The sequence below is a fragment of the Nycticebus coucang genome, chromosome 9 (genome assembly GCF_027406575.1).
Source record: "Nycticebus coucang isolate mNycCou1 chromosome 9, mNycCou1.pri, whole genome shotgun sequence".
NCBI lineage: Eukaryota > Metazoa > Chordata > Mammalia > Primates > Lorisidae > Nycticebus > Nycticebus coucang.
Window position 1 is genome coordinate 81,284,659 of NC_069788.1, and position 12,701 is coordinate 81,297,359.

At 40.3% G+C, this 12,701-nt stretch overlaps 1 protein-coding gene across 7 annotated transcripts in view; it reads left to right on the plus strand.

Moving 5' to 3' along the window:
* MOK (MOK protein kinase) overlaps positions 1-12,701 on the plus strand; it is an 89,540-nt gene that overhangs the window by 56,645 nt on the left and 20,194 nt on the right. For 2 of the 7 annotated variants that reach the window (XM_053603135.1, XM_053603136.1), the window contains exons 3-4: positions 417-506; positions 2,387-2,457. The exons of 4 other annotated variants lie outside the window; for them this stretch is intronic. In XM_053603135.1, the coding sequence (XP_053459110.1) occupies positions 417-506; positions 2,387-2,457 (161 nt within the window). The remainder of the gene's footprint in view (positions 1-416; positions 507-2,386; positions 2,458-12,701) is intronic. One more of the 7 variants, XM_053603138.1, reaches the window with a different exon arrangement.

The window sequence follows — 12,701 nt, forward strand, 5'->3', positions numbered from 1 at the left end:
CCAGAGCTGGCAGGTTTGAATCCAGCTTGGGCCTGCCAAACAATGACAACTACTACCAAAAAATGGCATAGCACCGTGGCAGGCACCTGTAGTCCCAGCTACTTGGGAGGCTGAGGCAAGAGAATCACTTAAGCCTAAGAGTTTGAGGTTGCTATGAGTGGTGATGCCATAGCGCTCTACCGAGGATGACTTAGTAAGACTCTGTCTCAAAAAAAGAAAAAAAAGCTTTAGTTTCTGATGTGAAAAATAAAACCTGATTAAGATGCTTGAAATATTTGTGAGTTTTTATTTTTTATTTTATTTTATTTTTTTGTGAGTTTTTGAATGGTGATCGTGGATGATAAGTAATGACATAATCCTAATTTTAGAGTTGACCTAAATTGTAAATTAGTTCTTTATTTTTACTTACACAATAGTATTGAGCAAGTGAACAATCTACGAGAGATACAAGCACTGAGGCGCCTGCACCCACACCCAAACATTCTTACGCTGCATGAAGTGGTTTTGTAAGTATATCTGGAGCTTGAAAAGTTATCTAAATTGGTAAAAATGCTAAATTTCTTTTTAAGAAAGAAAACCATCAGAGACATTTTAAATATTTGCTTTGTAGCTCAGAGAATAACAATTTCACTTCTTCTTACATCACATTTATTTGGACAGATGTGTATCTGATTCCTCATTTGGAGATGCCTTTGTTTAGGTAACTCTATATTGTAAACACAATATAGTTTGTGTTTGTAATTTTACCTGAAATACACAATATAGTTTGTGTTTACAATATAGAGTATGCAGATAGTTTGTCTTTTGTAGCTAACTCAGTTAGGCTTCTGAAACCTTGAATGTAAGCTATGAGTTACTGGGAATGCACTGTTGTATTATTTCAGAGATTGTGTGTTCTTACTTTGTCCCAGCCAGTTACCATTTCTACAGTCTCCTGTAGCCTTTCTTAGTATAATTGATATCATTTCTGAGTATTTTAAAATTTCTCTTCTAATTATAGAATAGTTTCCATCAGGTTTATCTTCCAGTCAAGAAGGCAGAGCACAGCTTGTCCCTAGCTACCTGCCCAGGCCTGAGAAGGCTTCTCTCTGGCAGCTCTTTGCTATGCTTCTAGACCTCACTGAGTTGGGGAGTCAGGCTACAGGTTTCTAGGACCTGCTTTTCTGTGAATGACAGGGTCACTGCCCCTCTGAGAAGGAATACTTCACAGCATAGAAGTCTAATGGAAGCTCTAGGGCAGCAGTTCTCAAACTGTGGGTCGTGACCCCTTTGGGGGTCAAATGACCCTTTCACAGGGGTCGCCTAAATACATCCTGCATATCAGATATTTATGTTACGATGCATAACAGTAGCAAAATTACAGTTATGAAGTAGCAACTAAAATAAATTTATGGTTGGGGGTCACCACAACATGAGGAACTGTATTAAAGGGTCATGGCATTAGGAAGGTTGAGAACCACTGCTCTAGGGGGAGCCTGGCCTATAAGGTCAGTGAAGGAACTCCAGTCTCTGCCAGTTAAAGTCCAGTAGATTTTAATCAGAGGATGGAACAGTTTTAAACTCAAAATGAAATGTCTTGTCATAGCTATATGGCTTTTTGACCTACAGTGTTCTTAGAAGTCAGTTTGGGCCAGATCCAGCAGCTACAGTTTGCATGTAATAGTCACAACACTGCACATGTCTGGTGCTTTACACTTTACACTTATGAAGCCCTTCTGTCCAGAATGTCATGGGGGCCTCCTAGCAGCCAAGAGGTAGTGGGAGCCCTTCCAGCCAGACTGGAGGTGCCCAGAGCAGGGTGACACAGGCTCTCTGCTCAGGGCTTCGGAAACTCTTTAAGGGCCTGCTTGAACTCAGGAAAAGCTGGTGTCTCAGCCAGAAGCCTCTGTTCCCACTAAGCATCAGGCTTGGACATGACACAGGTGTGGTGTGATGCATCTTTCTTTTTCCCATGATCAGTTTTTAGGTTTTGTTCTCCCATTGTAATTTATCCCAATAACATGAAAGTAATTTAGATAAATTAAAGCTAAATTTGCAGTCACAGAGCATAAATTAACTTTTTTCTTTTGTTTTGCTCAGCAAACTCCCCCAAACTCTTTTCTTCTTTCTGCTGAAAGTTAATTTTACATTTTTAAGATTTATATTTTTCTTTAAAAAAGGACATTTAGAACTTTGTTAAAAGTAGGGTTTTACTAGAATTTTAAATTAATTTTACCTGAAATACTGGTTTAAAAGCAAAATCTCCAGTTTCAGTACTTATACTACAATCTTTGATGTGAAAGTACCTATGTTTATCAGAAATGTTTATAAATGAATTAAATATTTAATTATATTTTCTGATTAAGACAAGACAAAAATCATCTTAAAAACATGCTTTCTTCTTCAGTGACAGAAAATCTGGTTCTCTTGCACTAATATGTGAACTTATGGATATGAATATCTATGAGCTAATACGAGGTATGTAGAATAATTTGAAAGCTAATCTAAGATCCTCCTTGAGACTTGTAGTTCATATATACTTTGCTGTAGTTCTCAAAATCATTAGTCAGGACTACTTCAAAATCATAGGCATTTTTCTGGCAATCTTGTCTACTGAGAATATGGCTACAACAAGAAGTAAAGTCAGAAGGCCCACTGAGTAACCATGTGGTTTGGATGAGGATGGTGCTGAAAGCAGTGGAGGCAGCTATGTGGCAGAGCACTCCGCAGGCCCAAGCTTCCTTCACTATGGGTAATGTGCATTCAAACCCATCTGATTCTGCAGGCCACTCTTCTCCTTGGACTCTTCTGTTGCTTGATACTCTGTTCTGTGCCTCAAATAAGGCAGAACTTCCTTCCAAATAATCACTCATATGAGAGGAAATCGCCTTCTATTTGGATCCTTACAAAGTCTCCCATAATCCAGAGTGTTCCTTTATCTCCTTCCTTTTGAACAATAAAGCACTGTTTAGGAAAGCACATTCGCGATAACCTTGGTCAGAATGAGTTTTGGATGCTTACAGAGGTCCCCTCAGGGACCAGGAGAAAAGGAGGTAGGGGGCTAGCCCACATTGAGTAAATGTTCCTGTGGGTTTACCCTCCCAGTTGTGTTAAATTTCAAGACAGAGGAACCTTGTAAATATCACTAAGAAAGCTGCATAGCATATATTCCATTTTACAAATCATATTGCTCTTGGAGGACAAATAAAAAAAGACTTCAACTGCCTTAGTGTCGTCGGAGTGATTACTTGTAACTTGGAATCAAGTTTTAGTGATAGCCTCATAGATGATTTAAAAACTCCTGTATTCTCAGAAAAAATTTAAGCCAAACTGAGGATGATGAGCTATGGAAAACGTTTAGATCAATGAGCTATTTTTGTGAGGAAAACACTGATGTTGAAAATACATATGAAGAATTCAAATAAAATTATTTTTATTAGGGCAGCACCTGTGGCTCAAAGGAGTAGGGCACTGGCTCCATATACTGGAGGTGGTGGGTTCAAACCCAGCCCTGGCCAAAAACTGCAAAAAATAAATAAATAAATAAATAAAAAATATTATTATTACTTTTATTATTGAGGGTAAAAATTATTTTTATTAAGTGAGAGAGTAGGGAATAAAGCGTTATATCAAAATTAATATATTTTATTATGTGATTTAAAGTATGTAATAGTGAAATACTAATAAAATAAATAGTATAAGTCAGCCAGTTTTTCTATATCTATAAAAGTTGATGTATATAAATTGGTAAATAAACTTTTGGATCTTTTTGGGAAAGTAAGAGATTGCCTTATATAGGCAGTCCCCGAGTCACAAACATCTGACTTATGTACAACTTACACTTATGAAAGAAGGCTGTTACAGGTAATAAGTAAATGTACCTGTTCCAACTTACATGCTCACTCAACTTAAGAACAAACCTACAGAACCTACCTTGTTCATAACCTGGGGACTGCCTGTATCTGAGAAGATATGGTATTTCTTATAAGTTATAGGCTTTGGGCTAGGCATGGAGGCTCGTACCTGTTATTCTAGCATTCTGAGAGGCTGACGTGGAAGGATCACTTGAGCTCAAGACCAGTCTGAGCAAGAGCAGAACTCCATCTTTACCTAAGAAAATGGAAAAAAATTAGCTGGGCAGGGTGGAGCACACTGGTAGTCCCAGTCCTGGCTGAGGCAGGAGGATTGCTTGAGCCCAGGAATTTGAGGTTGCAGTGAGTTGTGATGGATACCACTGCACCTTATCTAGAGTGAGAGACTGTCTCAAAAAAAAAAAAAAAAAAAAGGCTTTATGCATTTTATTCATAGGTAAGCCATTCAATTAGTAATCTGTTTAATCTTAGGTTTTTTTTTTTTTTTTTGGAGACATAGTTTCACTGTGTTGCCCTCAGTAGAGGGCTGTAACATCACAGCTCACAACAGCCTTCAATACTTGAGCTTAAGCAATTCTTTTGCCTCAGCTTCCCAAGTAGCTGGGACTACAGGCACCTGCCACAGCACCTGCCAGCTATTTTGTTGTTGTTGTTGTTGTCGTCGTTGTTTAGCAGGCCCAGGCTGGTCAAATCCACTAGCCCTAGCGCATGTGGCCAGCGCCCTAACCCCTTAGTTACAGGCACCAAGCCTTAAGCTTGGTTTTTAAGTACAATTCTAACAAAGTTGTTTGGTTTCTTGATCTAAAACCATTAAAAATAGGGTTGTTAGAAGAAGCTTTTAAAACTTAGCACACCATGAATATCAAAAAGTAATAGGTGATAGTCCGCTAATGGAGGAGGAGACTGAAGACAAAAAACATGTACATTAGAATAAAAAAAAATGAGGGCATTCTGGGCAAACAGCTGTTAGCTTCCAGATTTCCCACAAAAGGTTAGAGCAAGTACAGGCATGTTAAGGATTGTGGAAACCACAGCATCTTAGTCAATACTGATTACTAAAGTGGGAGAGTAAATTAAATATTTTTAAGATTCTTGTTTAAAATGGTTACAGACTGGGATAGTGGCTTATGCCTGTAATCCCAGCACTTTGAGAGGCTAAAACAGGAGCATCACTTGAGACCAGGAGCTCAAGACCAGCCTGAGCAACATAGCAAGACCCTGTCTCTATGAAAAACTTAAAAATTACCCAGGCATGGGTAGCACCTGTGGCTCAAAGGAGTAAGGCGCCGGCACCATATACCGGAGATGGTGGGTTCGAACCCAGCCCCAGCCAAAAAAAAACTGCAAAAAAAAAAAAAATTACCCAGGCATGATGTGCACTCTTGTAGTTCCAGTTACTTGGGAGGCTGAGGTGGGAGGATCACTTGAGCCCTGATGTTCAAGGCTGCAGTGAACTCTAAATGCTATTTCACTCCAGCCAGGGTTACAGAGTGAGATCTCATCTCAAAAAGAAAATAATAATAAAATAAAATGGTTACGATAGAAAATAATATTACGTTCAAGGAGTAAATCTCATTTATCTAGAAATTTTACTTACTGTTGTTTCCTTTTTTTATGTTTTAAAACTATTAAATCATACCTATGTACATTAGTGCAATCAAGGGGTACAATATGCTGGTTTCATATAAAATCTGAAATAATCTCATCAAACTGTTCAACGTAGCCTTCATGGCATTTTCTTAGTTACCGTATGTAGACATTTGTATTCTGCATTTAGTAAGTTTCACCTGTACCCATTCTAAGATGCACCGTAGGTGTGGCCCCAGCCATTACCTTCCCTCCACCCTAACCTCCCCCCTCCTCTCCCCTCCCTTGGCCCTTTCCCCATATTCTTGTGCTATATTTGGGTTATAGCCTTCATGTGAAAGCTATAAATTAGCTTCATAGTAGGGCTGAGTACATTGGATACTTTTTCTTCCATCCTAAGATACTTTGCTAAGAAGAATATGTTCCAGCTCTATCCATGTAAACATGAAAGAGGTAAAGTCTCCATTTTTCTTTAAGGCTGCGTAATATTCCATGGTATACATGTACCACAATTTGCTAGTCCATTCATGGGTCGATGGGCACTTGGGCTTCTTCCATGACTTAGCAGTTATGAATTGGGCTGCAATACACATTCTGGTACAGATGTCTTTGTTACGTTGTGATTTTTGGTCTTCTGGGTATATACCTAGTAGAAGAATTATAGGATTGAATGGCAGGTCTATTTTTAGATCTCTAAGTATTCTCCAAACATCCTTCCAAAAGGAACGTATTAGTGTGCATTCCCACAAGCAGTGTAGAAGTGTTCCCTTTTCTCCACATCCACACCAACATCTCTGGTTTTGGGATTTTGTTATGTGGGCTACTCTTACTGGGGTTAGGTGATATCTCAAAGTAACTTTGATTTGCACTTCTCTGATGATTAAGGATGATGAGCTTTTTTTCATGTGTTTGTAGATCGTACATCTGTCTTCTTAAGAGAAGTTTCTCTTCAAGTCCTTTGCCCACCCTGAGATGGGATCACTTGTTCTTTTCTTGCTAATATGTTTGAGTTCTCTGTGGATTCTGGTTATTAAACCTTTATCAGAGGTATAACCTGGAAAAATTTTCTCCCATTCTGAGGGCTGTCTGCTTGCTTTACTTACTATGGCTGTGCAGAAGCTTTTTAGTTTGATCAGGTCCCAGTAATGTGTTTTTGATACTGCTTCAGTTGCCTGGGGAGTCCTCCTCATAAAGTATTCACCCAGACCAATTTCTTTAAGAGTTTTCCCGCACTTTCTTCAAGTATTTTTATAGTTTCATGTCTTAAGTTTAAATCTTTTATCCAGTGAGAGTCTATCTTAGTTAATGGTGAAAGGTGTGGGTCCAGTTTCAGTCTTTTACAAATCGCCAACCGGTTCACCCAGCACCATTTGTTAAACAGGGAATCTTTTCCCCACTGAATGTTTTTAATTGGCTTGTCAAAGATCAAATAACAGTAAGTGGCTGGATTCATCTCTTGGTTCTCTATTCTGTCCCAGACATCTATTCCTCTGTTTTTGTGCCAGTACCATGCTGTTTTGATCACTATCGATTTATAGTACAGTCTCAGATCTGGTAGCGTGATTCCTCCTGCTTTGTTGTTATTTCTGAGTAATGTTTTGGCTATTTGAGGTTTTTTTCTGATTCCATATAAAATGAAGTATTATTTTTTTCAAGGTCTTTAAAATATGACAATGGAGCTTTAATAGGAATTACATTAAAATTATATATTGCTTTGGGTAGTATAGACATTTTAACAATGTTGATTCTTCCCGGCCACGAGTGTGGTATGTTTTTCCATTTGTTAACATCTTCAGCTATTTCTTTTCTTAGAGTTTCATAGTTCTCTTTATAGAGATCTTTCAGTCCTTTGTTAGGTATACTCCCAAATATTTCATCTTCTTTGGCATTACTGTGAAAGGAATAGAGTCCTTGACTGTTTTTTTGGCTTGGTTATTGTTAGTATATATAAAGGCTACAGATTTATGGGTGTTGATTTTGTATCCTGAGACATTGCTGTATTCCTTGATCACTTCTAAAAGTTTTGTAGTAGAATCCCTAGTGTTTTCCAGATACACGATCATATCATCTGCAAAGAGTGAAAGTTTGATCTCTTCTGACCCTATGTGGATACCCTTGATCACCTTTTCTTCCCTAATTGCAATGGCTAAAACTTCCATTACAATGTTAAAGAGCAATGGAGACAATGGGCAACCTTGCCTGGTTCCTGATCTAAGTGGAAATGATTTCAGTTTAACTCCATTCAATACAATATTGGCTGTGGGTTTGCTGTAGATGGCCTCTATTAGTTTAAGAAATGTCCCTTCTATACTGATTTTCTTGAGTGTTCTGATCATGAAGGGATGCCGGATATTATCAAAAGCTTTTTCTGCATGAATTGAGAGAATCATATGGTCTTTATTTTTTAGTTTGTTTAATGTGCTGAATTGCATTTATAGATTTACGTATGTTGAACCAGCCTTGAGACCCTGGGATAAATCCCACTTGGTCATGGTGTATAATTTTTTTGATGTTTTGTTGGATTCTGTTAGGATCTTACTGAATATTTTTGCATCAATATTCATTAGTGATATTGGTCTATAATTTTCTTTTCTTGTTGGGTCTTTTCCTGGTTTAGGGATCAAGGTGATGTTAGCTTCGTAGAATGTGTTGGGTAGTATTCCTTCTTTTTCTATATTTTGGAAGAGGGTTAGTAATGTAGGTACTAGTTCTTCTTTAAAGGTTTGGTAGAATTCTGATGTAAAGCCATCTGGTCCTGGGCTTTTCTTTTTAGGGAGATTTTGTATAGTTGATGCTATTTCAGAACTTGATATAGGCCTGTTTAACATTTCCACTTCATTCTGGCTAAGTCTTGGTAGGTGGCGTACTTCTAAGTATTGGTCGATTTCTTTCAGATTTTCATATTTCTGAGAGTAGAGTTTTTGTAATATTCGTTAAGGATTCTTTGAATTTCTGAGGGGTCTGTTGTTATTTTGTCTTTGTAATTTCTGATTGATGAGATTAGAGATTTTACTCTTTTTTTCCTGGTTAGGTTGGCCAAAGGTTTATCTATTTTATTGATTTTTTAATTTTTTTTATTTTTGAGACAGAGCCTCAAGCTGTCACCCTGGGTAGAGTCCTGTGGCATCACAGCTCACAGCAACTTCCATCTCCTGGGCTCAAGCGATTCTCCTGCCTCTGCCTCCGAAGTAGCTGGGACTACAGGCACTCACCACAATGCCCAGCCATTTTTTAGTTACAGTTGTCATTGTTGTTTGGCGGGCCTGGGCTGAATTTGAACCTGCCAGCTCAGGTGTATGTGGCTGGCGCCTTAGCCACTTGAGCACAGGCGCCGAGCCTTTATTGATCTTTTCAAAAAAACAACTTTTGGATTTATTGATCTGTTGTATAATTCTTTTGTTTTCAATTTCATTTAATTCTGCTCTGATTTTAGTTATTTCTTTTATTCTGCTGGGTTTGGAGTTGGAATGTTCTTCCTTCTCCAGTTGCTTGAGATGTCCCATTAAGTTATTAATTTCCTCTCTTTCCGTTTTATTGAGGAAGGCTTGCAGTGCTATAAATTTCCATCTTAGGACTGCCTTTGCAGTATCCCAGAGGTTCTGATAATTTGTGTCTTCGTTGTTTTGTTCCAAAAATTTGGTGATTTCCTTCTTAATCTCATCTATAACCCATCTATCCTTAGCATAAGGTTATTTAGCTTCCATGTTTTTGTATGGGTATGCAGATTCCTGTTGTTATTGAATTCAACTTTTATTCAATGATGGTCTGAGAAGATGCAAGGAATAATTTCCTATTTTTTAAAATTTGCTGAGGTTGGATTTGTGGCCTAGAATGTGGTCGATTTTGGAGTATGTTCCGTGGGCTGATGAGAAGAATGTGTATTCAGTTTTGTTGAGATGAAATGTTCTGTAGATGTGTGGTTTTTTTTTTTTTTTTTTTTTTTTTTTTTGTAGAGACAGAGTCTCACTGTACCGCCCTCGGGTAGAGTGCCGTGGCGTCACACGGCTCACAGCAACCTCTTAACTCTTGGGCTTACGCGATTCTCTTGCCTCAGCCTCCCGAGCAGCTGGGACTACAGGCGCCCGCCACAACGCCCGGCTATTTTTTGGTTGCAGTTTGGCCGGGGTTGGGTTTGAACCCGCCACCCTCGGCATATGGGGCTGGCGCCCTACTCACTGAGCCACAGGCGCCACCCTGTAGATGTCTGTTAAGTCCAGATGTTGAATGGTTAAGGTTAAATCTAAAATTTCTTTGCTTAGCTTCTTTTTGGAGTATCTATCCAGCACTGCTAGAGGGGTATTAAAATCTCCAACTACTATGGAACTGGAGGAAATCAAGTTGCTCATGTCTGTTAGAGTTTCTCATATAAATTGAGGTGCATTCTGGTAAATATTACTAATTTAATCTGCATAAATATTAATAATTAAAACCTCATCATAACAAATATGAAGTGTCCATCCTTATTTAGGTTGGTTTAAAGCCTATTGCATCTGTGAATAGGATTGCAACACCTGCTTTTTTCGACTTTCCATTTGCCTGGAGTATAGATGACCATCCCTTCACCTTGAGTCTATATTTGTCTTTTAATGTAAGATGAGATTCTTGTATGCAGCAGATATCGGGCTTGAGTTTTTGTATCCAGTCAGCCAACCTGTGCCTCTTTAGAGGACAATTAAAACCATTCACATTAATTGAGAATATTGATAAGCCTTTTGAGGGGCCAGTGGACATTTTTAATCCTTTTGTGACTGTAGAAGTTGGAATTTGATAAAAAATTTTTGGGTGCGTTTACTTTTGTGGTGAAGGATTACTCTGGTCTTTATGGAGGATAGGTCTGAGAATATCCTGGAGAGCTGGTTTAGTTATGGCAAATTTTTTTTTTTTTTTGTAGAGACAGAGTCTCTCTGTACTGCCCTCAGGTAGAGTGCCATGACGTCACATGGCTCACAGCAACCTCTAACTCTTGGGCTTACACGATTCTCTTGCCTCAGCCTCCCAAGCAGCTGGAACTACAGGTGCCCGCCACAATGCCCGGCTATTTTTTTGTTGCAGTTTGGCGGGTGCTGGGTTTGAACCCGCCACCCTCGGCATATGGGGCCGGTGCCCTACTCACTGAACCACAGGCACCGCCCAGTTATGGCAAATTTTTCAACATGTGAATGTTGTTAAAGTATTTAATTTCACCGTCATAAATGAAACTCAGTTTAGCTGGATACAGGATCCTGGGTGGAAAGTTATTTTGTTTTAGGAGATTAAAAGTCAATGACCATACTCTTCTAGCTTGAAAGGTTTCAGCAGAGAGATCTGCACTTATTCTAATATTCTTCCCCTTGTAGGTGATGGTTTTCTTTCGTCTGGCTGCTTTCAGAATTTTCTCCTTCATATTAACTTTAGTGACATTGATTATGATGTGTCTGGGGGATGTCTTATTTGGGTTGAGTCGTGCTGGAGTTCTGAAACTGTCTGCTATCTGAATTTCAGAATCTCTTGGCATGTCTGGAAAGTTCTCTTTCATAATCTCATGGAGAAGAGACTCTGTGCCTTGTGAAGCCATGTCATCACTTTCGGGGATCCCTATAAGACGGATATTGGTTTTCTTTGAATTATCCCAGAGCTCTTTGAGAGAGTGATCTGTTTTTGCCCTCGATTTCTCTTCCTCCTTGAGAGTTTGGGAGTGTTCGAGAGCTTTGTCTTCAGTGTCAGAAATCCTTTCTTCTGCTTGCTCCATTCTGTTATTGAGGGATTCGACTGTGTCTCAGATCTTTGAGGGCTGCAACTTTTTGTCTCAACGTGTCAAAATCTTTGGTCATTTGGCCTTTGAATTCGTTGAATTCTTGAGATATCTTTTGGGTTACTGCTTGGAATTCTAGTTCGATCTTATTTGCTATCCAGATTCTGAATTCGATTTCTGACATCTCAGCTATTTGTTTGTGCATGAGATCTTGTGCTGTGTCTGCCCCATTGATTCTTGGGGGAGTTGATCTACTCTGATTATTCATATTGCCAGAGTTTATCTTTTGATTTCGCCTCATGATTGTTTTTTCACCGTTGCCTCTAGCTGTCCTCAGAGTTGGGGAGGTGCCTCTCCAAGATTAGACTCCAGCAGGATCGCTCTATTGTTGCTGGATCTTTGTAGGGAGTGACCCTGTGTAGCTCCTCTGGGGCTGCCCCAGCCAGGGAGTTCTAATTGTGGTAGCAGCTCCAGAGTGTGACACACTCAGATCCAGCAACAGGGCGGGTGGGGGATGCACACAGTTCTGGGAGTGCCTGGCGCCCATTGATTTTGGCTCAGAGAGCCCAAGGCTCCAGCAGTCTGTGGCCAGGAGAAGGGCTCTGCACAGAGGCAGGAGGGCTCCAGAGGGCATGCGGCTACCAGAGTCCCTGGCCAGCCGAGCAGGCCGGTGTGGAGGCAGGGAGGGTACAGGAGGAAGGACGCAGGGTTGCGCGACTCCCAGAATTCCTGGTCAGGGTGTGTGGAGGCCCAGCGGGGGCAGCTCTTACCAGGGTCTGGGCGGGAGCAGATAGCTGATCGCAGCACAGCTCTTACAGAGGCCTGTGCGCTGATTGCTGATTGTGCGCAGCTTTTATGGAGGTCCGGGCGCCCATCCTTTTTTTTTTTTTGTAGAGACAGAGTCTCACCCTATGGCCCTGGGTAGAGTGCCGTGGCCTCACACAGCTCACAGCAACATCCAACTCCTGGGCTTAGGTGATTCTCTTGCCTCAGCCTCCCGAGTAGCTGGGACTACAGGCACCCGCCACAATGCCCGGCTATTTTTTGGTTGCAGTTTGGCCGGGGCCGGGTTTGAACCCGCCACCCTCGGTATATGGGGCCGGCACCCTACTGACTGAGCCACAGGTGCCGCCCCCTTTTTTTTTTGTGTGACAAACTCTCACCCTGTTCTCTAGGCTAGAGTGTCATAGCAACAAAACTCATAGCAACCTCAAACTTCTGGGCTTAAGTTATCTTTCCACCTGAGCCTTCTGAATAGTTGGTTGGGACTACAGGGCCCTGCCACAAAGCCTGGCTAGCGTTTCTATTTTTAGTAGAGATGGGGTCTCACTCTTGCTCAGGCTATCTTGAATTCCTGAGCTCAGATAATCCACCATCCTTGGCCTTGGCCTCCCAGACTGCTGGGATTACAGTTGTGAACTACCGTGCTTGGCCTGGAAATTTTGCTTATTTACTTCCTATTCCAAATAGCCTAGATAAATAAGGTATACCTCTGTAGATTTTTCACTTTGATCTTTTGTGTGTGTGTGTGT